Source organism: Crocuta crocuta, unplaced genomic scaffold (assembly GCF_008692635.1).
Source record: "Crocuta crocuta isolate KB4526 unplaced genomic scaffold, BGI_CrCroc_1.0 scaffold270, whole genome shotgun sequence".
Lineage (NCBI taxonomy): Eukaryota > Metazoa > Chordata > Mammalia > Carnivora > Hyaenidae > Crocuta > Crocuta crocuta.
The window spans coordinates 4,223,114-4,250,504 of record NW_027527569.1 but is presented as its reverse complement, the minus strand read 5'-3'; the positions used below and the strand labels follow the sequence as shown (position 1 = coordinate 4,250,504).

The window sequence follows — 27,391 nt, the reverse complement described above, 5'->3', positions numbered from 1 at the left end:
TATTGGTTCTGTTAACCCATGTGTTGATGTCTGATTTGTTTTGTATTATTCCATATGGTTTCCTTCATTTTTAGAGCCTAAGAAGGAAAAGGAAGGAAGACAACACTGTTTGTACCTTAATGTATGCCAGGGACTGACTAGGCATTTTCTATTGGTTCATTCAATACCTACACAGCCATTTTGCAGATAAGAAAATCAAGATCTAGAAAATATAAATAACTTCCCCATGTAGTTCAGTCTGAGTGCTAGAATTGGGATTTGAAATTGCATTTAGATAGAATTCCAAAGCTCTTATATGTTCTACCATGGTGTTGAGTGTGTTTTCTTTCACATAGGACTTATCACTAAATTAACGAATGAAATGTGGTATAAATCAGCTGTACATTTAGTGTGAGTCAAATGATTTATTGTCCTCTGTTTCAATTAATATGGAAAATCTCAAGCCATTCCCCCTTGTCATTGTGTATACTACCACAAGTCCTCTCTCCCATCCCTTCAAGTGTCAAATAAGGCAATGCACCAGTAATTCCCATTTATTTTTGGTGTGCTTGGTTGGGGGAGGTGGTTGTGGGGTTTTTTAAGTTTATTTATTTATTTTGAGAGAGAGCAAACATGAGAGGGAAGGGGCAGAAACAGAGGAGAGAGAATCCCAAACGAGCTCTGCATTGTCAGCACAGAGCCAGATGCAGGTCTCAACTTCACGAACCTGGAGATCATGACCTGAGCCAAAATCAAGAGTCAGACACTTAACTGACTGAGCCACCCAGGCGCCCCGCCCACCCCCAGCATTTGTTTTTTGAAAGCAACACTTAAACATTGCTATCTCTGGACAACCTAGTCCAAGTGGTATCTAAAAGGCTTACATGAATGCCTTAAACTTATGCCTTAAAAGGCTTACATGTTGGCATTTCCTGACAGTATCACTGGTAGCCTAATAAAAATTGAAAGCTGAGAAAAGAAATTTACCAGACCCATTTTGAAATCCCCAATAGATTTGATTAATGAATAATGCAGATTTGTAGCTCTGCAGTTTGTTGGGCCATTGTAAACCATAACTGCCTTGGTTAAGGTCAGATGTCTCTGAATTTGATTCAAAGAGGACACAAATCATCCTTTTGGAGATAGGATTTAAAAAGTTCTTTTAGGGGCGCCTGGAGGCTCAGTCGGTTAAGCATCTGACTTCAACTCAGGTCATGATCTCACGGTTCATGGGTTCAAGCCCCACATCGGGCTCTGTGCTGACAGCTCAGAGCCTGGAGCCTGCTTCAGATTCTATGTCTCCCTCTCTCTCTGACTCTCCTCTGCTCATGCTGTCTCTCTCTCTCAGAAATAAATAAAACATTTTAAAAAGATTTTTTAAGAAGTTATTTTAAGCCTCTTTGTCATTGATTCAGAATGTTTCTCCCTACAGTGAGATACTGTCTGTCTTAGTCTCAAACTCTTGTAATTTGAGCTAGTTCAATTATTTTCCTATATGAGGAGTCTGTATGAGATGATGCTATCAGGCCCAGATCATTGAGTCTCCTGGTTTTCTGCACGTGGTTGGCCTTTGCTATAATCACTTGGCTTTGCTAGGATAACCTGAACATTTGTTCTAATAAAGGCATTCCTGCTAGGCTATGATTTACCTTGTTTTGATTATAAATACTTAGGTGATTTACTAGTAGAACTACAGAAGTAGATTTGTGTAGATGAATTATTTTAAATATTTTTTTTCACAAAGCTAGGAGTTTTATGTCCTTGTTTTCAGTTGAGAAAACTCACAGTGCTTTGAGTATGATGAGTTCTCGAGGAATTTTTATGAAAATTGAATTAACCCAACAGTGGTTAGAAAACTCACTTTTGATATAAAAACCAGTTTAGGAATAAAATGGAACATATTTCAAATCCTGCTTTTCCCACTAGATGAGATGAGATGAGGCAAGTGACTTAACCTCACAGCACTTAATTTATTGTCTCTCTCCCTTTCCTTCCCTCTTCCTCTCCCACTCTCTCTCTCTGTGTCTGCCAAGCAGCTGAAATAATACCTACCCAATAGGGTGTTTGAGTGGTAATGAGATATAACGTGTGTAAAATCCTTGCATAATGTCCACCACAGAATAGGCACTCAAGAAGTTGAGTGGACTGTTATTATTTATTATTTCATTAATACCAATTTCTGTATTAATTTTAATTAGTTGAAGTCCTAGGCTTGATTAACTTGCATGTTTTCATCTTCTCTTCTTCCAGTACTTGATGGCAATTCCTATCAATGGTAAACGGAAGTTTTAAAGCTATATATTCATACAGACTTTCTTCCCTTATTCCTCATACTGAATTTTAGGAGTCCTCCTGTTGAATAATTTATATAATCATTGAAAGACGAGATTATCTTTATTATACCTTATGCGATTACTATTTATCCAGGGGTCATTGCCTTTATCAACAATGACAGAGGGGTGCCTGGGTGGCTCAGTCGGTTAAGCGACCAACTTCGGCTCAGGTCATGATCTCACTCTTCATGGGTTTGAGCTCCACGTTGGGCTCTGTGCTGACAGCTAGCTCAGAGCCTGGAGCCTGTCTTCAGATTCTGTGACTCCCTTTCTCTCTAACCCTCCCCTGCTCACGCTGTATCTATCTCTCTCTCAAAAATAAGTAAAACATTAAAAAATTAAAAAAAAACAATGACAGAAATAGTTCATTTGTTCAGGAAGTGAGGCATTGGTTTACTATAGGACAGTACAGTGTGTAGCAGCATGATAGTTGCTTAGAAAATATTTATTGTCAGTGAACAGATAATGAGCAATTAAATAATTTAATATTTAGTTATTCAAGATTCAACTCATTAAGCCTCATTGACAAAAATTGCTTTGGGATTGTAAAAAGCCACCACACAAATGAAATGCATCACTGCAGCCTAAAGTGTGATACTATTAAAAGTGTTTACTGCTGAATCACGAAATGCTGAGATATTCAATAAAGTGGGTATTGAGTGATTTTTAAGAAGATAATGAAATTCTTGTATTGCTTTATAGTTGTAATAATTTTAAAAGAACATATACCCCAGTATTCCCATTTTGAAGAGTCAGTCAATATAGTAACATATGCAATTAAAAAGAAGAAAACGGCTTTTATATTTTTTCCTTTTTACCTTATGGGCCGTTACTAAACCGCTATTATGGTGTCATCAGCAATTTTAGCAGAAGCGACCATTTAATTGTTTTTGAAAACTCTCTCATGCCCATCACTCAGAACAGAAAGATTCCTTTTAATTCAGTGTCAAGAACTATTGCACGAAATTTTGCCAGCATTTCTGTTAGCCAGTAAGGTTAACTGACAACCCTTAATAGAGAATCTTAGAGAAATTCATATCATAATTAACATAATTTAAGATGCTGATAATGCATGAATTATCTACTCAATCAGTGTAAGTGGGATCTTTGATCTTAAAGAGAAGATGCTCAAGTGCAGTAGTATCTTACATAATAGATCCCTCATTAGTGTGAATTAGTATTTCTGGATGTTGCTAATTAACAAACCTCAAAACAAACACAATAAAGCCAAATCTGCCAAATCGCAAGAGTGTCGGTTAGTGTAGTTGGTAAGCATGTTTAGATTAGTATTTGGATTGAATCCCCAAGCAATCGAGTTTCCTAGAGTTGGCAGGCACTGGGCATAGTACATTTTACCTGCCTTGGAATAATCAAGTATTGCTAAGGGTTGTTACTGTGCCGGGAGCCACACTGGCCTCTATGGATGGCAGTCACAGCAAGGAAATGGCAGTGTTTGCACAGCTACTGCCATGAAAAATGAAAACTGGTATCTTCTGCTACTACTGGCTCATATTGTGCTGGTATTGACTAGGCCTCACAATATTCCATATCAGACCCATATTCTGAACACAGATACCTCATAAGGAAAAGCATATTCCTGCCTTTGCAAGAGAGATTTTAGATGAAAGCTCTATGGATGATTGTCAAAAGGCTCTTCCTAAGGGCCTTGCAGATCCAAGACTTAGGGGGTTAAGAACACAAGAATTACAACTGAGCCTGGCCCTGAGACAAAGAGCCTAATTTAGAGTTAAGGTACAGATAAGGGCAGAACTTAAGTCAATACTTACACCTTCTCCTAGTTGGTAATGTATGGCAGTCCCTTCCCCAAGGCCTACTTTCTGCAAACACCCTCCCTTACAGGTGGCTAGGATGAGGATAGATAAGAGTAGCTAAAGCATTACCCACAAACAAAAGGCTGACACATTTAGGGCCTCCATGGTGTTCACACATTCAGCATCAAATAGGTTTCCACAAACAACTTATTAACCAACTCAAAAACATACATTTGAGAGTCAGACAGAATGACTCTTAGCCCATCTATACACTTAACCTATGACCTAACCTTAGCGTTATTAACTTAGAACAAATATGTATCCTGTCTTTTACTAAGAATACCCTAATTCTCTAGTTATAAGATTTACTTAACCTCACTATAATTGGAATAGTTCTGCAAGAATATTTCTGTAAAACCTGCTTCTGTACACTTTCCAAAGCATCTTATCACAAAGAGTTATCCATTGTAAAAATTCCTTTTTCTGATGTCATGTTATCATTTAACCTATAAATAAAGACACCAAAACCGACAGGACAGAGATGCCTGCCTTGTGATCAGAAAGAATCTCGGGGCTCTCTCACTCTCTCTCTCGTCGACACCGTCCATCCTTCAGGGACCCCTGGACCTGCTGGAGCCGGCTCGGCCTCCAACAGTACTGAAAGTTGAGATAAATAATATTTTAGGAAGTTACCGAAAATGTGGTCTTGTGAAGAATAAGAAAGATGGTGTTCTGTTTCGGAGTTGACTGTAGAAAGGCACAGAACTTTAAAGAGAAAGTAGCAGGAATACCTCTCATTTTCCCAGGGGTTACAAGTCTTAGCTGGCGCTGCACTTGCCAGTGCTCTCCTTTATACTTTAGAACTCATGGGATGTGGGTTGCAGACCATGTGCATTACTGTGTGCCACTTTATAAGGAAGCACGTGAAAAGGATGCAGGTAAGAAACGTCGGGACAAAAGGAGTTTTTTATCTTCTTATTAAAATGCAGGGAGTGATTTTTTTTAAACATCTGAAATAGAATTGATGGAGAAGTTAAAAAAAGAAATATTGAACAGTGAGGGATGTGCACCAAGCAGAAAAGACTGTGTCTACGGTCTTTTCCAATCTATGGGAGAGTGCCATGAAATCAAGCTAATTTCATTAGCATTTTTGTAATGAAATGTAAAAGATGAGATGGGAGGGTAGGGAGTTAGGTGGGATAGGGCAGGATAGACTAGGAATTAGAATGTGTCACAAAGAGCATGAGTCACTATTGTTCATATGTCTTTTTAGGTTTCTTTCAAAGAATTTCTGTGTTGCCATAGTAATATGTATGCCTAGTTTTAACAGTCAAGTAATAAAGATTAACACAAATGAATCACGGACTTAATGTAAAACATAAAACTATAAATAAAACTTTTGTTAAAAACATAAGAGATCTTTAGGATTTTTTTCCTTTTCAGATTTATATTTAAATTCAAGTTAGTTAACATACAGTGTAATAATAGTTTCAGGTGTAAAATTTAGTGATTCAACACTTAACATATAAGACCCAGTGCTCATCCCAACAAGTGCCCTCCTTAATGCCCATCACCCATCTAACCCATCCCCTGCCCACCCCGGACCTTCCAGCAGCCCTCAGTTTCTTCTCTATAGTTAAGAGTCTCTTATGATTTGCCTCCATCTTTTAATCTTAACCTTTCCTTCCCTTCCCCTATGTTCATCTGTTGTGTTTCTTAAATTTCACAAATGAGTGAAATCCTGTGGTATTTGTCTTTCTCTGACTGACTTATTTTGCTTAGCATAATACACTCTAGTTCCATCTACGTTGTTGCGAATGGCAAGATTTCATTCTTTTTGATGGCTGAGTAATATTCCTGTGTGTGAGTGTGTGTGTGTGTGTGTGTGTGTGTGTGTGTATACATACACCACATCTTTATCCATTCATTTTAGGATTTAGAACTAAGCAGGGGCACCTGGGTGGCTCACTTGGTTAAGTGTCCAACTTTGGCTCAGGTCAGGATCTCAAGGCCCATGAGTTTGAGCCCTGTGTGGGGTTCTGCACTGACAGCTCAGAGCCTGGAGCCTGCTTTGGACTCTTTATCTCCTTCTCTCTCTGTCCTCTCCCACCCACATTGTGTGTGTGTCTCTCTCTCAAAAATAAACATTACAAAATTAATAAAAATAAAAAATTTTAAAAAGAACTAAGCAAGAAGTTCTTATATTTGACACCAAAAGCATTCTTCATGACAAGAAAATTGATACACAGGACTTCATCTGAATTAAAAACTTTTGCTCTGAGAATTACCTCATTAAGAGGATGAAAGACAAGCTGCAGAATGAGAGGAAATATTTGCAAAACACACATCTACGAAAGACCAATATCTAGAATATATAAAGAACTCCCAAAGTTCAATAGTAAAAGAAAATAATTATATTAGAAAATGAATTGGAAAGTTGGTGAAAGACACGAACAGACATTTCACCAAAGAGGGTATATACAGATGGCAAATAAACTCATGAGAAGATATTTACTATTATTAGCCATTAGAGAAATGCCCACTAAAACTGTAGGAGACATCACACCTATCAGAATGACCAAAAAAAAAAAAAAACCACAGTAACAACACAAATTGCTGAGGAAGATTCAAGATGCTGGGTCAATCATCATTGCTGAGTGGAAAGTGGAACATACAGTCACTCTGGAAAATAATTTCCTTGTCTCCTGTGAAACTAAACATGCGGCTACCATAAAACCAAGCAATTGTATTCCTGGGCATTATCCCAAAGAAATTTTTTTTAATTTTTAAGTTTATTATTTTGAGAGAGAGAGAGAGATTGGGGAGGGACAGAGAGAGGGAGAAAGAGAGTCGCAAGCAGACTCCGTGCTTTCAGCACAGAGCCCAACACAGGTCTCAATTCCACAAACCGTGACATGACTTGAGCTGAAATCAGGCATTGGACGCTTAACCAACTGAGCCACCCAGGCGCCCCAGGAATGAAAACTTATGTTCATATAAAACCTACATATGAATGTTCATAGCAGCTTTGTTCATAATAACCTAAAACTGAAAAAAAACTGTAGAATACTATTCAGAAATGAAGGTGAATAAGCTATTAATATGCACAAGAACTTGGCTGAAGAAGGAATTGTGCTGAGTGAAACAAACAAACCAAAAAACAGGTCACATACTATATGATGTATATACCATTCTTGAAATGACAAACCTGAGGGGGATCACATTAGTGGTTGCCAGGAGTCATGACTATGAAATGGGAAGGAGGAGGGTGTGGTGTAAAAGAACAATGTGAGGACTCTGTGGAGATGGAAATATTCTGTATCTCGACTGTATCAATGTTAATATCCCAGTTGTGATATCATACTATAGCTTTGCAAGATATTACCATTGGGGAAGTCTAAATAAAGGGTACACAGGATCTCTGCATTGTTTCCTACAACTTCATGTGAACCTACCATTACAAATTTAAATTTATGATCACCATTTATAAAATTGAAAGTTTAAAACAATAACTCCAGTCAAATAATATAAGCCCTTTATGAAAGAATATGGTGGTTCCCTGCTCAGCTCTTCCACTCTACCCCCAGGCCTCCATTTCAGAAGCAACTCTATTTTTTGGCTCTTTCTTCTGAGATTTATAAATTTCCATATTTTAATACAGGTGTGTATAACTAAGTTTTGATTAATCAGTTTTGAACATCATCTATTTAATCTTTTTTTTATTTCTTTAATGTTTACTTTTGAGAGAGAGAGAGACAGAGCATGAGCAGGGGAGGGGCAGAGAGAGAGGGAGACACAGAATCTGAAGCAGGCTCCAGGCTCTGAGCTGTCAGCACAGAGCCCAATGCAGGGCTTGGACTCACAAACTATGAGATCATGACCTGAGCCCAAGTTGGCACTTAACCGACTGAGCCACCCAGGTGCCCCGAACATTATCTATTTACTTCCAATTTTAGTAAATGAAGATTTAGCTCTTTTTTTTTTAATTCTGCAGACCTTCCCATCCTTCCAATCTAGGTTTTGTAAATTTTTTTGGTTTTAGTTTTTTGTTTTAATTTTTTTTTTGTTTTGTAATGTTTTGATAAGTCAGAATTCAGTGTCTACATTATGTGTATGCATTATATTGTACTACAGTTGTTTCTCACTTTTTGCTTTCTCTGTAGTAAGTAAGTGCCCAGTTTATTGTTGTTGCTTTTATAATTCTTCCCACATCTTCTAGCAATCTGTCAATAAGATTTTCCACAGTATCAGTTTCATCAGGTAACAGATCAATTCCATTGTGACTTTTCCTGGAGAATTCATGCTGGAATCTTCCATCGTCCTTTTAACTAAGCTGACTGTTCTCTAAATCTGCTGCACAGCCATTATCTTTTGAATTTCTTTTGACTTTTTCTAGATTCAATTCCCAGTTTATGGGGTCTCATGCTCATGTCTTTATTGATAGTGAAACTCCAATAAATTTTTAGGTAAAACATTGTATAATGACAGAAGGCATGACACTGACAGCCGTCAATGTGTCTGTCCCCTGTCCTACCTAGACCAATTACCATCTTCACCTGGCACACTGTGATCACACAGTGTTCTCCTTCACCATCATCCCGTGATTCCTGTTGTGTCTCCTGTGCCTGGGTCGTCTTCTCTCTTGGTTTACTTTCCTATTTTGATGAAGTACATCAAACAGTACAGTCTTGAGAAAGAATGCAGGGAAAGAAAACTGAACTTGACTTTGTAGTCTGAAAATGGCTTTTTTTCATCCCCATGCTACTTGGTATTTTGCTTGGTATCGAATTTTAGGTTGGAAATAATTTCCCTTCAGTATTTTGAAAACATTGCACCCCTGTGGGCTTCTTTTCAATATTGTTAAGTCCAAAGCCATTCTGGTTGTTGTACGTGACCAGTGGTGTGTTGTTTTTATCTTCGGCAGCTTATAGAATCCATTTTTTGTCCCCCATGTTCTGAATTTTCACTATGACGTTTCTTGGTATGGGTATATTTTTATCCACTGTAGTAGGTTCTCAAGGGGTCATTTCAAACTGATAATCCATAATCTTCTGTTCTAGAATGTTTGTTTTTAATGATCTCTCGTCATTTTCTCTGTTGTCTCCTTCAGAAATCCATAAGCTGTTCCTGTGGACAGGCCTTCTGATTTTTTTCTTTCCTCTCACTTTTTCCACCTCTTTATCATTTTGCTCTACTTTCTAGACATTTTGGGCAATTCTAGTTTATGATCCAACCTCTTATTGAGATTTTTATTTCTTCTATCATTGCTAAGGTTCTTTGTTGATGTTGCTGTTTACTGTGTCCCTTTGTTTTGGCTTCCATGTTCATTTCATAGATATAGTGTCTTAACCTTATCTCTGTAAAGATATTGACAGTGTATTGAAATTTTCCTTTTCTTGGAAAGTTGATTTTGGCCTTTATCTTTGTTTGGGAAATTTTCCTCAGATATTTAGTAAACTTTGCATGTCTTCTCATAATGAAGGGTGGAAGATGATGAAGGTGACTGCAATTTCTGAGCATACGGTTGGGACTGATCACCTTTGATCTTCACCATGAGTTGACCTGGGATTGCCGTTTCTTGGGGAATTTCCAGTGTCAGTACCTTTAGCTCTTTTTTTCCTGGGCTGATCACATTTTTCAGAAAGTGCCCAGGTAGACTGCTACCTGGAGAGTAACGGTCTGCCTGCCATTGTTGGGATGGTGACAGGGTCCCAGTGGGTTTTCAATGTTCAGGCTGTTGATGGTCACTCGATAGCCTTGTTTGGGGTATTAATAACCCTCCTTCCATTGTGCCTGATGACTCCTTGTCCAAAGGCTTCCACTCGGTCTTCTACTGGAAAAGGAGAGGAGCATACGCCCAAGGGTGTGGGGCAGATTGCACACAGTCTTACTTATCTTAGTTATACCCAGAGATACCTAGTGCTGCCAATTCCTGAGCCTTTTGAGTTTTCTGAAGTGTAAATCTGTTATTTCTCAGCTTTTCCCAGTGTTGGCATAGAGTTTTCTCTCTGGTATCAGCTAGTCGGTTACCTAACTTGTCCATCTGCTTTCCCACTTCCAAAATTATGTCGTTGCTGCCTCCTCTTCTGTTCCTTTTATGGGCTTATGTCTTTTTTAAAATAATCCCATCACTATAGTTTTAGTGGGTTTTTGAAGGAATGTGTATGTTCAATCTACCATCTTAACCCTGAAGGAAATTTCTGTCTTAATTTTGTGTGTGTGCCTGTGCGTATGCGTGTGCATGTGTGTGTGCACGCATGGGCTGGATCACACTAGTATATGTATTTCTTATTGTGACTGGAAGTCAAAAAAATTTGGAAATCACTGCCAGGCCATGCCAGTAACAAAGAAGTCAAGTCCAGTCAAAGGCTAACTATATTTTCTTTTTTTTATGAAACCCTTCCATGGAGCTGAGGGAGCTTTAAAGACGTATAGGGCCCTGTTTTCAGAATGTGATATTCACAGGATACTCTAGATATAACTGTCTTTAGAAGGAGAAAAGTAAGCTGCATTTGCTCTGGTAGTGGATTTGAATATACCTCTTCATTTCTGTTGTGGGTACTAAGACTATTCTGGGTCCCAAATTTTCTGTTTCATGTCAAGAATGTCATAACGCCAAAAGAAAATGAAGTAAAATACAGAACGAGCACAGCTAAATTATGTAATCTTCATTTGTGCTAGCAAGATTTACTATATAAATTGCATCTACTTTGGTTAAAAAAATACACAGGAAAATGCAATTACTTGTTCAAAATATTAAAGTTAGATCTTTAACTAGAACATTGCCTTAAAAATTCAAGAGAATATTTTATTTTTAAATCAGTGTATGTTGCAGATATGTATACTTGGAATTTTTTCAGTAAAAATAAATTTCTGGTTTTCCAAATTTTTTTCAAATACAATATAGCATTTTAATTCTATAGCCTAGAATTTTTTCTAGAAAAAAATTAATGGGAATATGTTCACAGATCCAAGAAAATTTTTTATGACATCATTTTTTATTTCTATGGGAATTTAGTGAGATGACTTCCAAATTCTTAATGAGAACTCATTTTTTTTTTTAATTTTTTTAAAATACTTTATTTCTGAGAGAGAGAGAGAGAGAGAGAGTGAGACAGTGTGAGCAGGGAAGGGTCAGAGAGAGAGGGAAACACAGAATACGAAGCAGGCTCCAGGCTCTGAGCTAGCTGTCAGCACAGAGCCCTATGCGGGGCTGGAACCCATGAGCAGTGAGATCATGACCTGAGCCGAAGTCGGACGCTTAACTGACTGCGCCACCCAGGTGCCCCATGAGAACTCATTTTTAAGTTACTTACTCCAAATCTCCTAAAATTCAGAACTGAGTGAACAATGGTCACATGAGTGAAATTTCACAATTTGTCCCTGCAATATTTGAGATACTGGCATAAAGGCCACATTTGGAAAATCACAAAGGTGTGAATATCCAAAAGTGACCATATGAGGTTATGCTATATCTCACTCTAATATAATTATATTTCCATTAATTACATATATATAATTATATATTCCATTAATTAACATGGATGATATAGATAGCTAGAAAGAAATCCCTCCTGCTTATTGTACTGATGTTAAATTTTTTCTATTATTTACTAATTATAAACTTATAGACCTAAATTTTAAAGTGAACCTACAATAATTTTAAAGTGAACCTAAAAATAAAAGTGTAGTATGTGATATTCATTCAACAAATATTCCCTGAGTTCTATTATAGAAGTTATTCATTCTTTTACTTGAAACTTATTTTGCTTCTTAATATATTTTCATGGACCATTCAGGGGAAATCCTATTTTATTTTATTTTTTTAATTACAGTGTACTTGACACACAATGTTACATTAGTTTCAGATGTACAACATAGTGATTCCTGTTGGTATTTTGATAGGGATTGCATTAAATCTGTAGATTGCATTGGGTAGTATGGACATGTTAACAGTATTTGTTCTTCCCATCCATGAGCATGGAATGTCTTTGCATTTGTTTGTGTCCTCTTCAATTTCTTTCATCAGTTTTGTAGTCTTCAGAGTACAGAAAATTAAGTTTATTCCTATGTATTTTATTATTTTTGGTGCAACTTTCTTTTCTTATCTGAATGCTGTGGCTAGGACTTCCAGTACCTAAATAAAATAAAAATGGTATGAGTGAATACCCTTGTCTTATTCTTGATCTTAAAGAAAAACTATTTTTCGCCATTGAGTATGATGTTAGCTGTGAGTTTTTCACGTATGGCCTAAACGATCCTATTTTAAAATCCCATAAAACTTAAACATTATGAGGAAAAATTAATTTTTTTACAGTAGGGTCTCAAAGTATATACCTAGTCATGAAAAATCACGCACACACGCGTACGCACACGCACACACACTGCAGTACAAGAGAAAACAACAAGGAGGCCAAAATCCAGAAGTTAGTTAGTAAGTTATACTTTGTAACCAGTAAGATAGATCCTAGAGTAGGAGGGACTTCCCTCGCCCTGTTAGTTCTCTTAGTAAATATTAGCTCACTGCTCCTGGAGGTGCTTGAGATACATCAGAGAACAAGATCCTGGCCTTTGCAGATCTTACATTCTAGGAAGTAAAACAAATAATAAACACCAACAAGTAAATTGTATATTAATAAGGGGGTGAGTGCTGTAGAGAAAGCAAAAAGGTAAGGAGATGCAGACTGGTGGAGTAGGGAGGCATTTAACCTTAGTAGGTCTCCTACAGAACTGATACTGAGCAGAGACCCAAAGCAGCTAAAGAGCCTCCAGGTTTTCTGGAGACTGTTCCTCAGAAACAGCCCTTAGGAGAGGTGCAGGCTCCTTTAAGGAGCAACTAGGAGGCCTGTGAACAGAGAAGAGAAGCCTGGAGGGAGAAGAGCCAGGGGGGAAATGATGGGAAATGAGGTCAGACAGGAAACGGGGGAGGGACAGACATACAGGGCCTTGTAACCCTAGGAAAGACGGGCTTTTACTCTGGAAAAAATGGGGAGCCGTTGGAGACTTACACACATGTAGACATGATCTCAATTTTAAAAGGATTGCTCTGCCCTTAATAACCTCTATATCTTAGGCAGTTATTTAACCTTGCTGAGCTACAGTTTCTTCATCTGTAAAATGAGCATAACGTTTCCAAACTGGCAGTATATTTTAAATTACAGTTTGTACTGTAAACCACCTCACATATAAGGACTAAATAAATTACAGCCATCATCACTAAAATAAAGGGCCCTCCAGGCCACAAAGTGCTCAAGGCAAAGGCTCTGAATTCATCCATCTCTAAACACAAAGTTGAGAGACTAGGTCCATCATGATGGTTCAGCTAATAACTTCTTCAGTGAAGACACTTGTCTTTCAACTTGGGGAGGTGATCCACCCAGTAAACAAGAACACAGTGAAGCGCCATCTATCCAACCACCACATTTTAAAATCCTAAATCCAGACATTATTGAACAGTGACTACTATCATGGAGCCTGGGGGAAATGCTTCATCACTCATGAACCAAACATTCATTGAGTGTCTTCTCTCAACCATGCAGTGTTTTAGGGGTAGAAGGCACAGGGCTGAGGAGATACATGGTAGATAGACACATAAAGGAAAAGACGTGGCCCTTGCTCTCACAGAGTTTACTGTCTAGCAAGGAAAGGGGCTTGCAAAAGATACTGTAACAACTATCATAGAGCTGTGCCCTCACAGTGGAGGAAGACAGGGCTGAGTCAGTGTCAGGGACCAGGCTGCATTTCACGGAGGTGGTAAACTCTTGAAGGTCTTATAATTGCAGAGCTGTATCTGAGGCTTTAAACGTCATGCTTCCCTCTATAGCTCACCCTCTCTGTTTTGAATAACTCAAAATATCAGTCATTGCTAAGCATTAAAATAAAATTCTAGTGTTCAGAATGGTGCAAAACTTTTATACATGCTAAAATGTAAATGGTTTTTTCTAATTATTCTGAGGTTGTCCCCATGGGGAGGATGCTGCTTTGCTTTTGTGGTGCCCTACACATAAAATAATCTATTGACTGCAAATTCAACACCCAGAGATTGCCAGCCAAAAAAACAAAGGAGAGGAGAGGAGAGTGAATGAGGGTGTGTAGACACTTACCCTTGGAGAGAGTATCCAAAGGTAATGATGCCTAAACAGCGCCTGGAGGGATTGTTGGTCGTGTGGTGCAGCTGGAGGCTGGGACGGAAAGGCTGGGATGAGGTGAGGCTGAATGAGGCTGAAGCATCCGAATAATGTTCCCTCGCACGGCACCCAGAGATTTCCAACTTACAGTCTGTGTTGAAAAATTGGCTTTGACATTAAATAACAAATAATGCAGAGGAAAAGAGTGGAAAGGAATAGGCCAAAATTTAATAGGATCTGCTCTGAGTGTTATGACTATAAACAAATTATTCTCATTCTTTATGATTTAATTTAAAATTCAAAGTTTTAAGGGCTCCTGGGTGGCTCGGTCGGTTAAACATCCAACTTCGGTTCAGGTCATGATCTCACGGTCCTTGAGTTCAAGCCCCACGTCAGGCTCTGTGCCAACAGCTCGGAGCCTGGAGCCTGTTTCGGATTCTGTGTCTCCTCCCCGTCTCTCTGTCCCTTCCCCGCTCTCACTCTGTCTCTCTCTCAAAAATAAACATTAAAAAAATTTTTTTTAATAAAATAAAATAAAATTCAAAGTTTCTACAGCGAGTATGTATTACTATTATAATGAGGGAAGAACAAGTTTTAAAAAGTATTTGAAAGGAAAAACATCTAGAACAAAATATCTATTATCTAGAGTATTTTTCTGGGTTCCTTTTTAGTACCTTGAAAACCCAGTACATCTTGTTCATGACTTAGCAGCACCTAACTCAGAACAGGAAGAAGGCCCTGGCCAAGGACATAGTGAAATGAAATCACACTACCACAGCAGGGCACAAGCAGCTATTCTAAACTCTAACTGGATTAAAGGAATTGCCTTTGGACTAGCACATGACGAAAATGGAATTTCTAATTTTAGGATGATATTTAATGTGTTGGAAAATGATCATGGGGAAAGGTAATTGAAACACAACAGCCGCAGAAGGGAGGAATGCTTGGAAAATAAATTATAATTCATACAGAATGTAATAAATTAGTTATCACTACCATTAACAGTGGCCATTTTAATGTGTGTTCCCCATAGCATATTGGAATAGGATTATAATATGCTTCATTTAAATTCCCAAAATAAAAATATATTGTGAATTTCCAGGCCCTGCACTTTTACTGTAATAATTACATTATAATAATGGTTTCCTTTAAGCTCTGGAACTTGGGAAGATTTTTTTTCTTTGCTCTCATTTTTTTTTTTCTATTTTTCAAATACTGTATTTCAAAAGCATATAATATTTTTGTGATAGAAAAACATCTTTAAATTCCTTATGGAATTTTTTTAAATGTTTATTTACTTTTTGGGAGACAGAGAGACAAAGCGCAAGCAAGGGAGGGGCAGAGATAGAGGGAGACACTGAATCTGAAGCAGGGTCCAGGCTCTAAGCTATCAGCACTGAGCCGAACATGGGGCTCAAACTCATGAACCGTGAGATTATGACCCGGGCCGAAATCAGACGCTTAATTGGCTGAGCTACCCGTGCACCCGTCCTTACAGAATTTTAAAAGTAATACAAATCATTTCTATTTCATGCCCAGTATAGCTAATTTTATTTTTATGTATTCTGTTCCCATTGGTTTTCTTTTTATGTATCATTGTACATAGTTATAATCAACATGAATATTTAGTTTCATACTTTAATTTTACAGAACATTTAAAAATACATAATTTCAGGGGCGCCTGCGTGGCTTAGTCAGTTAAGCGTCCGACTTTCGCTTAGGTCATGATCTCGGGGTTCGTGGGTTCGAGCCCCGCGTCGGGCTCTGTGCTGACTGCCAGCTCAGAGCCTGGAGCCTGTTTCGGAGTCTGTGACTCCCTCTCTCTCTGACCCTCCCCTGCTCACGCTGTCTCTCTCTCTCTCTCTCTCTCCCCTAGAAATAAATAAAAGTACTTTTAAAAAATACATACTTTCATATCATAATATACGACTCACAATTATCTTTTTTGTAGCTGTGTAGTACATCATCGTGGTTAAATACAGTAATTTACCATAATTTACAGTTTCCTGCTTTGGACAATAATGCTGTAAACATTATTACATTAAGCTATCTTTATTTTCTTTTTTGAAATTATTTTCCAGGGGTGCCTGGGTGGTTCCGTTGGCTAAATGTCCGACTTCAGCTCAGGTCATGATCTCACAGTTCGTGGGTTCAAGCCCCACTTCAGGCTCTGTGCTGACAGCTAGCTCAGAGCCTGGAGCCTGCTTCAGATTCTGTATCTCCCTCTCTCTCTAACCCTCCCCTGTTCATGCGCTCTCTCTCTCTCTCTCTCTCTCTCTCTCTCTCTCTCTCTCTCAGAAATAAATAAAACATTAATTTTTTTTTAAAAAAAGAAATTATTTTCCAAAGAAAATTTCTCTGGTGTAAGATTATAAGATTGCTGACAATAAAATTTTGTTCCAGTTTATATGGTCACTAGCAACCTCAAAGTACATCATATTCACCTCAATATTGTTAGTATTAGTCATTTTTTTTGCTAATTAAATTGGTATAAGTCCATACATTCACATAGCTTGAATTTATATTTATTTTCTTTCCAGTTAAGTTGAATAGTTTTCTATCATTTTTTGATACTAGTGATTTCTCCTGACAGACTTATTTTTAATTTTGAACCATTCAAATAAGTTCTTTATGCATTATAAATATTAGGCCTTTTTATATGTTTTCACTGTTTTCCTAATCAAGCATTTCTCTTTGCATTGTAATTTAGTTACTTCAGGTAGTTACATTTTCTGTCTTCATGATCAAAGCTGTCAGCTGTGTCCTTTATAATTTCTTCTAGTGACCCAAACATCAGGACATTATCATTCCTTTACAGACAAAACAGATGTTTTCTGCTACGTTTTGACAACCTGACTTTATTTTGATTGATGAACACGTAAGCCTGTTGTGTGTAAAAACAGTGGTGACTCCTTTCAGAGAGAAGGATGCCAAGACAAAACCCAGAAAGAATGGGGTTTCAGATGGCTGAGCGATAGGGGCAAGAACTGGGATTCTGAAAACTGAGGCCTTTAAGTTGTGCAAAAAGGTGAAACCTTACTCCTATATCACCAATTTGCCAAAGGAGGTTTCAAAAATTGTTTTCTGTTTTCTATGATGCAATCATTTCCTCTTCTTGTGAAGCACCTGTATCGTTTCAAATTGTTCCCATGCAAAATATACTAGTGGTATTGGGGAAAACATGGAGAATGAGTCCAAATGACTCCAAACATGGAGACTAGTCAAACACATTCCTCAGCTCTGGCAGAGAGAAACCATGGAATATCATCTGTTGGCCTGGATCCCAGCCCTCAGTTTCCTCATGTTATTGATCCTGAGAATGTTCTGGGTATTAAGGTGTTGTTGTTTTTTAACGCTCCCCAGCTGATTCTAACGTACAGGCAAGGTAGAAAACCATTGTAATCATTTCATTAAGAAATGTAGAAATCTAATCTGTAAGAGGAGACGACCAAGAGAAAGACTAGAAGCTACTTTTTTCATATCTACCTGTACCTTGATGGCAGAATTTCATAGTGGGAACAGAAAATCAGCCTTGTGATATAGCCCAAGTCTCCAGAATGTCCTTTACCTCCTCTCTCTTCATCATCTAAGATTCACATGGTCTTTTCCAAACACTGTGAAATAGATTTTCCAAAATCTAAGGGAACAAAATACTTGAAAGCAAATTTTGAATACTGCTAATTAATAGGAAACAGGAGAGGGTTGGGAGATATAAAAGGTTGTATATTAAACTTCCTTTATCTCTAGGCACAGATCTTACGCTGGGTCAGAGTCCCCATTCCTGGGGGGATTGCCCACAGGGAGTGGGACTTCTGAGCATCTCACTCTATTGGCATCTTGCTTTTTGTGATTAGGTTTTGTGCAGATTAATGCTCACATGAGCTTGTGTACCCACAATCCGCGTCTCCCAGAATGCAAGGGAAGAGAGCCAGATGTGTGATTGGAGAGCAAAGAGCCAGCCTCGGCTGAAAATGTAGCTCCACTTAGGTGCCTTAAAATTCACTAAACGTTTTAAGCCTCTAGGAATCATGTGAAAGATGTTGAATGTACTTTAACCTCACTGGAAAGAAAATGGACATCTCAAGATAGTTAGGAAGGAGAAAGACAGCATTTTCCCCATTTTTGTGGCTTTGAAATAAGGAGAAAAAATTCCTAACTCAGCCCTTGCTTCAATACGTGCCAGCAAAGATATATTTCCTATTCATTTGACCAAACCTACAAAAAACATTTCTTTAAAGACTGAGAATTTAATCTATGCTTTGAGCAATCAAGTTATTAGTGGTATAATAATATTCCATGGTAAGGTGCATTTGGATATGATGCAGTTGGTGACTGACTCCCATCTTCTGCCCCACCCGTTCCTAAACAGGATGGATAAACTAAAGCTCTTATTGGGGTACAGGACAGGGGCAAGGTAGAGCAGCATTAGGTTGGAAGGAAACTGTCTCGTAATCATTTGGGATGTTCCCAGTTTCATTTACAGTCAGCATGAACATTACAGTTTCATTATCTTTACATTTGTGCCTCTTGTAACAGTACACACTTGCTGATAAAGTTTTCCACTAACCTCATAATTAAACACCCGGTATCTTATGCCATTTAATTGTTTTGGACATACATCACTGTGTTATGGTTGGTTATACGGTATTTTCAAGTAGATGTGGTATTTCCAAGTAGATAATTACAGGCGTTGCAGGATCTGCCTTCCTTGTACCCTCTCCAGTGTTCCCCAGCTTTCTCAGCTATAATAAGGGACCATGTTAGAAGTGCCTCTCACTAGACTTCAGATGAGGGAAAGCAGTCACATGCTTCTTTTTTGAAGGACAGCATACAATACTTCCATGAATTCTGTCCTGAGGATCCTGATTAAGTGTGTTAGTCGATATTTCTTTAAGGGAGCTAACATCTGGGCATCTCAAAGTGTTCCATAATGGCACTGGTGACCATCCAGTCTACATGTGACCTATTTCTAGGTCTCCTTTGGGATGTACACTGGTTCGGCACATGGCCATGGAAAACACACTCCTCTGAATACGATTCTCTCTCAGTGTTATGGGATCACTTCATCTGAGACCGTGAGAGCCAGGTGCACACAGCCATGAGCCAGGTGCACACAGCCATGTGGATGAAAATGTAATGCAAGAGAAGGGAGTCCAGATGACAGCAAGAGACAGGAAAGACAAATCTGGGGGCGCCTGGATGGCTCAGTCAGTTAAGTGTCTGACTTCAGCTCAGGTCATGATCTCACAATTGGTGGGTTCAAGCCCCGCATCGGGCTCTGTGCTGACAGCCAGCTCAGAGCCTGGAGCCTGCTTCAGATTCTGTGTCTCCCCCTCTCTTTGACCTCCTCTGCTCACGCTGTCTCCCTCTGTCTCTCAGAAAAAAAAAAAACATTAAAAAAAAAAAAAAAAAAGACAAATCTGGAAGAAGCCAGAAATGAGACTCAGGGTTAGGAAATATTTAATTAATAGTGCAACTCCAAAACTCAACTGTCTAGATTTAAATTCTGGTTCTGTCACTTACTCTTCATTTGTCCATGGGCAAGCTTCTCAGCTCTCTGTGCCTTGCTTTCATAATCTATAAAATAGGGTATTTTAACATAATATGTTAAATATTTATTTATAATGTGATAAATAATATATTAAATATATACTTATATTTCATTTTAATATTATGTTAAATATAACATAATAAAATATTATAACCATACCTCTTGTGGGATTTGAAGCAGTTAATTAAATTTCTTGGCACATAATTAGATTTTCCTAAAAAGGACTTATTACAATTATTATCATCATCATTATTGTCCTTGAGTGAAGATTTGGAAACCATGAAGAAAAGATTTCTCCACTGTGTTAGTTTCCTAGGGACGCCATAACAAATTACCACACGCTGGGTGGCTTGGAACAACAGAAATTTCTTCTCTCACAGTTCAGGAAATCAGGGCAGCACTAGGGTTAGTTCCTTCTGGAAAGAGGGAGAAACCATCCCATGCTTCTCTCAGCTTTGTGGTTGTCCAGAATTCTTGGTGTTCTTGACTTCTAAATACACTAACCTGGTCTCCACTTCCATCTTTTCTTTGTTCCTGTATCTTCTCCTTTTCTCTCTTATAAGGACACTTTCATTGAATTTAGGGCCCACCCTAAACCATTATGACCTCTTCTTGAACCTTTCCTTAATTACATCTGCGAAGACCCTTATTCCAAATAAGGCCATATTCTAATGTTCCAAGTGCATGCAAATTTTAGCGCAATACTATTCAGCCTACTACACCCACTAAAAGCAAGTTCAGATCAAATGGGAGGAAGAAATTGCAAACAGTTCCTGCAAGAATGTCATCTAATCTTGGGCATGCTGTGCACTGAAAGGGCTGTGTTGTGTAGGTGGTCAATCAAGCAAAATGGGCCAGCTACCCTCAAGCTCATCACTGACTCAGAACCAAGTGTCAGACTGAGTCAGTACTCTCATTTAAACCGTCATGAACTGGGGCGACTGGGTGGCTCAGTGTGTTGAGCGTCTGTCTTCGGCTCAGGTCATAATCTCACCGTTCGTGAGTTTAAGCCCGGCATTGGGTTTGCAGCTATCAGCTCAGAGTCCACTTTGGATAATCTGTCCCCCTCTCTTGGGCTGTCCCCAGTTCATGCTCTCTCTCTCGCTCTCGCTCTCTCTCTCAAAAATAAATAAAACATGTTTTAAAAATAATTTTAAAAATAAACTGTGGTAAGCTCTTCTGGAGAGAAGCTGAGAACTTACCCACCGGGACATGCTGCACCAACGAGGCTTGCGATGATCTCTCTCCCCCGCTCTCTCCTGGCATGTTGCACACCAGTCCTGAACCCACTATGGAACCCTGAGCCCATTCTGACACTGGGTAATGCAATGTAAAGTGCAAGGGCTTCACAGACTCCAGAACTGGATTTTAATGACATGCTCTGCAACTTACTCTCTCTACTGACCACTTTTGTGGCCTCAGGTGAGATACTTACCTTGTCTGTGCCTCAATTTTGCTCAGAGCCAAGCAAAATACCACCACCAACTGGGAGAGTTGCTGTAAGAAAACTAATAGCTGCAGGAGCTTCACCTAAGTGCTTGGCATAAATGTCAATGAGTGGTTGCTATTATTTTCATTATTGTGAAGTTGTAGCTCTGTCTTACCCTCTTACGGGGCTTGAGGGCAGGAAAGCCAGAAGGGCCAGGAAGAAGAGTTGTGAAGACCTATTTACATCTCTTTCCATACCACTAATTCTGCTCTCAGCATACAATAAACTGAGTAACCGCACAGTAAATAGTTTAAATGATGCACCAGCTGCAGACCAAATATAAGCACTGCTTCAGTGAATGGACTTCTAATAGCATTTTAGGATTTTGAACCCAACCAAGACAACTCACAGGAAATTCTCTTCATGACTTAGCAAATGAACACAGGGCAGAGCAAAGGCAACAGAAAGGGCAGTGTTAGTCCTTTAGTGTACCTTAACATTTAAAGAGGCTTAAATAGTATTTGGAGGCTACATAACTCATCTCTCATGAGTGTGTTTTTATTACTTTATTTACATTACTACCAAGGTAATATATGTTCATTGTAGAAATTTTAGAAAATATAGCTAAGTAAGGGCCTGGGCGATTCAGTCAGTTAAGCGTCCAACTCTTGATTTTGGTTCAGGTATGATCTCATGGTTTGTGAGTTTGAGCCCCACATTGGGCTCCATGCTGACAGTGCAGAGCCTGCTTGGGATTCTCTGTCTGTCTCTCTCTCTGCCCCTCCCCCCTCATGCTCATGCACTCTGTCTCTCTGAAAGTAAACAATATATATATATACATATTTATATTGCCAAGCAAAAAGAATAAAATCATTCTTAATCCCGGATAGATATGTAGATTTTTAGGGGCGCCTGGGTGGCTTAGTTGGTTAAGCGTCTGACTTTGGCTTAGGTCATGATCTTGCAGTTCATGGGTTTGAGCACCACATTGGGCTCCATACTAACAGCTTCGAGCCTGGAGCTTACTTCAGATTCTGTCTCCCTCTCTCTCTGCCCCTCCTCTGCTAGCTCTTTCTCTCTCTCTCTCTCTCTCTTTCTCAAAAGTAAATATTTTTTTAAAAATTTTAAGGTGTATAGATTTTTTAAATAATAAATTGTGACATTATCCCAGTCCCTAGTCTTCAACATCATTTTTAATAGCTTCCTAATATTCCATTAAATAAACATACCAATATTTATTTTACCCATCCCCCATTCCAGAAATGTTAACTTGCAATCAATATCTTGTTGCTGAAAACAAAGCTTGAATGGTAGGAGCTTATTCCTTATTAATTTTATAAATTTTTATTAATTTGGTATTTATTATAACCCTTCCCCCTTTTCCAAATTTTGCAATTAGCCCAAAAGTTAATTTGCTCAGTTTATTAGGCACTGATTTTATTGTCCAATCTGAAAATCTCTCAGCTTTGGCTGTACTATCTTAAGCAAACTCTCTTCTGAACTGCCTGTTTCCAGTAACCTATAAGTTGTCGGTATTCTTGGAGTGGCTGCTCACACTCTTGTTCAGGGAATAGGGCAATGGGGTCAATGACATGGGCTTCAAGCTCCTATATCTACAGGCCAGTTAGTTAAGTTCCAAAGACTGTTTCCCTAACTCCAAACAGCTGTTATTTGAATGTTGGCAGTTAGTTTCAAAAGAACTGGGCAAAAGAGCATGGCTGGATCAACACAAATCCATCACCACTACTGGAAATACAGTGTGTCAACAGCTTCATTTTTCCCATGGAAAACAGCTCAGAAAGGTATTCATGTCAAATCACATAAAATTAATGAGGTTGTAGAAAAAGGAGGAGGAATAATATTGGAAAAGACAATTGGCTGACCTTACACATATCTCGATTTATAAGCTTAGTCTTTATAAGCTTTGAGCTGCCCACTATTCCTATGTGAGACAAAGACAGCAAACATCTAAATTGCTGGTGGTGGTATTATTTAACTGGTAATCTTCTCTTGCAGCTGACACAGCGCTTGGCACTGATGATGTATATGATGAAAAGGGATGCCAGTGTGATGTATCAGTAGAAGACCTCACCCCACCGCTTAAAACTGTCATTCGAGCTATCAGGTTGGTGGAAAACCTTTGATAAAATGAGTCAGAGACCTACCTCTGATTATTTGAATGACTATATTGCTAAGTGCTTTTTCCTGCAGGTAAACCTCCTGAAATAGTTTCTCTGTTCCTATTCATTCACATGCCTATTAAATTCTGAAATATATTTTCTTAATACAAAATTCTACTGTGCTCAACACAAAGTGTGTTAAAAAAACATCAGCAGGATTTGAAACACCAGGCCATGCCAGAGAGATTCCATGACAATTGGCTTGCCCTGAGAATTTTTGGCTTTCAGGACATTTAGTGTATAAATTCAGTTGGATTTTTAAAATTATTTTTAGGATTTGATGCTCCAATCTATGTTCTGCATCTTGTGTCAAAGAAAAATCCCACTAGGTTATTTCAAAACAGGTTCAGTTCTGAAAAAGAGGAAACTTAAGTACTGGGCAGTGACTTGCTCCTATTTTGCTGAAGTATGTTAAGCACTGATCTTTTGTTTTTTAAGTTTTTATTTAAATTCCAGTTAGTCAACATACAGCGTAAAGTTTCAGGTGTACAGTATAGTGAGTCAACATTTCCATACAATCCCCTGCGCTCATCACAGCCAAGTACACTCCTAAATCCCCATCACCTATTTAGCCAATCCACCCACCCCTCTCGGCACTGGTAACCATCAGTTTGTTCTCAATGGTTCAGAGTCTGTTTCTTGGTTTGCCTCTCTTTGTTTTTCCTTTGCTCCTTTGTTTTGTCTCTTAAATTCCACAAATGAGTGAAATCATACGGTGTTTGTCTTTTTCTAACTGACATATTATTTCGCTTCACATATTATTCTCCTGCTCCATCCATGTCATTGCAAATAGCAAGATTTCATTCTCGTTATGGCTGAACAATATTCCATTGTTCATATATATACCACACCTTCTTCTTCTTTTTTTTTTCCCCTAGATCTGGGTTAGGTTTAGAGTCAAGGCTATATGAGGCTATTGCCTAGCATCCTGCAGTTTTGAGACCTCTCCATAGGGTTAGGGTTAGAGGTTAGGAGTAGGGTTAGGGTTCGAGTTAGAGTTAGGTTTAGAGTTAGAATTAGTGTTAGTTTTAAGGGGTTATGGGTAGGGTTAGGTTTTAGGATAGAGTTAGGATTAAGGTTAGAGTATGTGCCTGGTAGCCTGCAGTTCAGAGACCTCTCCAGAGAATAAAACCCCATACTTCTTCTGTGGTGAGAATACACATGGCAGCCATCCACCGAGCTGAGGCAAGGAAGGGATTTGGGGTTCTAAATACTCTTTAAATAGATATTCAGTTTAAACACTGATCTTACTATGCTTTCTCTCCCAATGGCGAAAGCTAAAAGAATACCCAAAGTAACTTACATTTATATCACCAGGATCCACTCCTTCCAAAATTCAGCTTCTGGTCTAAATAAACTGCGGCATGCTCACCCTGCCTAATTTAATCCCTTTGGGAGAATTTTAATCTGTTAAGGTGACTCTATCGCAAAGAAATTCCTCTAGTCTTTTTGGCTCTCTCTGCCTCTTACCAAAAAGCCAAAAGAAAACTTAAAATATCCAAACCAACTTAGCTGTTCAGATACTTAGTATAATTTCAGAGATCAGCATGCCTGATTATTTACTGCTATTTTTAGTTGGTCATTTAGTATCATTAGACATTGCTTTACTTGATGTTTAGGAATCACTGGGAAAGCAGAAATGAGTTATAAAAGATTTTGGTAAATGTCTGTGAAGGCAAAGAAAATCGTGGTTGATGAAAATGTGTACCCCCAGAAGATACTTAAATCTTATCTGTAATGGCAGCCGCCTCCAAAAAAAAGTGAAGTAAAACCCAGTTACTTCTCAAAAGAACCCTCAAGCCACAAACCCTGTAAGTGGGGGACCAACATTTTATGTGCCCTGGACCACCCCAGATTATGTGTCTTGTCTCATCATAATTGTTCATTGTTAACATTCCCTGTCTTTCTCAAAGTACCTCAGTTTGAACAATTATATGATCACACTACTCCAGGGGTACCTAGAAGACTTAAGTAATATTTAAGCCCAGAAAATCCAAGGATATGTAGTACAATAATGCCTGAAGCCTTCAGTTAAAGGGACAATTGCATTGTCCAATACAGTGGCCAGTGGCCACATGAGGCTAGTTAAATTTGAATTAAAATTAAATAAAATTTAAAATTCAGTTCATCAGTGACACTATCCACTTTTAAAGTATCCAAGAGCCACAAGTGGCTACTATACTGGGCACAGAAGATACAGTACATCATCACCACAGAAAGTTCTACTGAGCATTGCTGGTCAAGAAGTCACCTTGAAATTCTCTACATTCATTCATTATATCCCTCAGACCCTAATGTGAAGGTGGAGCAGTTCATCCACAGATTAGTGTGACTTGCAACAAGTACCATAAAATCTTATCTAATGGAACAGATTAGTTTTCCTAAAAGTCATACTTAACCCAATTTGTTCATTTCCCAAGACCTTCTGCAGCTTTCTGCTTTTGCCTCACACCCTATAAAAAGAATTTTTGTGAGCTGAATGAAAGAAAATGAAATAGGTTTATTCTGCTAGCTAAGCACTTTAGTGGCAGTTTAAGACTTAACTTTTATGCCATCCTCTTGAAACTTGCCTGATTTTTGTGAAGTCCTTTGCAGAATTCCCTTGCTTTTCAGAATTCTTTCTTGGCTCCTATTTTTAACAGTACTGTATTATTTACGTGTATCTCCTTTTTGTGAGTTTCTGAAGCTCTCTGCTTGCTACTTTGTGACATTCAAAGGGGATGTTTTTCTCCCCCATACCCTGATTCTGCTTGGTAGGTTTTTAAAAAACCATTTGCAAGTTCTCCTTAAAATTCATGGATTCTCTGAAAACATAATAGCTACATCCAAGAGTTAATAACTTAACTGGAAATATTTGATTTATAATAATACTTACTTTCTAAAAATACATGATTAAAAGATCAACCCATATAATCAGCAGTTCTGAAAAGGAGTTTGTTGATGTAAATCCCTAAACCCTATGCAAAAGTGTCCTTTTCTTGAATTCTGCTAAGTAAACAAGCTGAATAGCAGTTGACTGGAATGTCATTTGCCAGAACATACCCATTTCTTACAGCTCACCTAAAGTGCTATTTTGTATGTATGTTGCTGATTGCAAGCGTGAACCATCTATTACTCATCTCCAAAACAGCAACTTTGTTTTGGCATTTTCCTTGTTATTCACTGGTTGTTTAGTTATTTAATTTGAGTAGTTGAATATACCTTTTGTCCTCCAGTTGCTCATACAATAATAAGAGTTTTTCCTAAGAGCCAAATTAAAATTAAGATGTATAACAGAAAATATGCGGAAGGACGACAACATGGAAAACAATACTACTGCATCCACAAAATAGGAGTTCTTGTTTGGGCTATTAATATTTATTAAGCATCTGCCATTTTCTAATTTCTGGTTATTTTTGAGAGTAAAGATTCTCTGAGATGACTAGAGCCACTGTTTTCACTTGTCTGGATTATATTACCCAAATGCACTTTGAGACTTTTTTTCAATGAATGACATCACTTTTTATAGTAATAAACAATAGCTGGTCTTAGATGTTTCCAAAATATGTCTAAAAAGTCAGAACAATACTTAGTTTTGTGTAATTCTTCCAGAATTATCACAGATTATTCTCAAAATATTATTCAGTGGGAGTGCACAAAGTTGCCAGAGATGGGCTTTAAACCCATCTCTGGGAGTGAAGATTATACTTACTTTTTTTTTCTTTTTTTTTTAATATTTTTATTTATTTCTAGGAGAGAGAGAGAGAGAGAGACAGTGTGAGCAGGGGAGGGTCAGAGAGAGAGGGAGACACAGACTCTGAAATAGGCTCCAGGCTCTGAGCCGACAGTCAGCACAGAGCCCGACGCGGGGCTCGAACCCACGAACCGCGAGATCATGACCCAAGCGAAAGTCGGACGCTTAACCGACTAAGCCACCCGGGCGCCCCAGATTATACTTGCTTTTAACAAAAGTTCTGTATCTTGTTAATTTTTTTTTTAATCTTGTCGGTGATTTAATGCAAACAATGTTAAGTCTCTTTT

At 38.3% G+C, this 27,391-nt stretch overlaps 1 protein-coding gene across 1 annotated transcript in view; it reads left to right on the top strand.

The window, feature by feature from the left end:
- Positions 1-27,391, top strand: part of KCNQ5 (potassium voltage-gated channel subfamily Q member 5) — a 180,462-nt gene that overhangs the window by 130,950 nt on the left and 22,121 nt on the right. Inside the window, exon 9 of the mRNA XM_077770354.1 lies at positions 23,208-23,316. Within this exon, the coding sequence (XP_077626480.1) occupies positions 23,208-23,316 (109 nt within the window). The remainder of the gene's footprint in view (positions 1-23,207; positions 23,317-27,391) is intronic.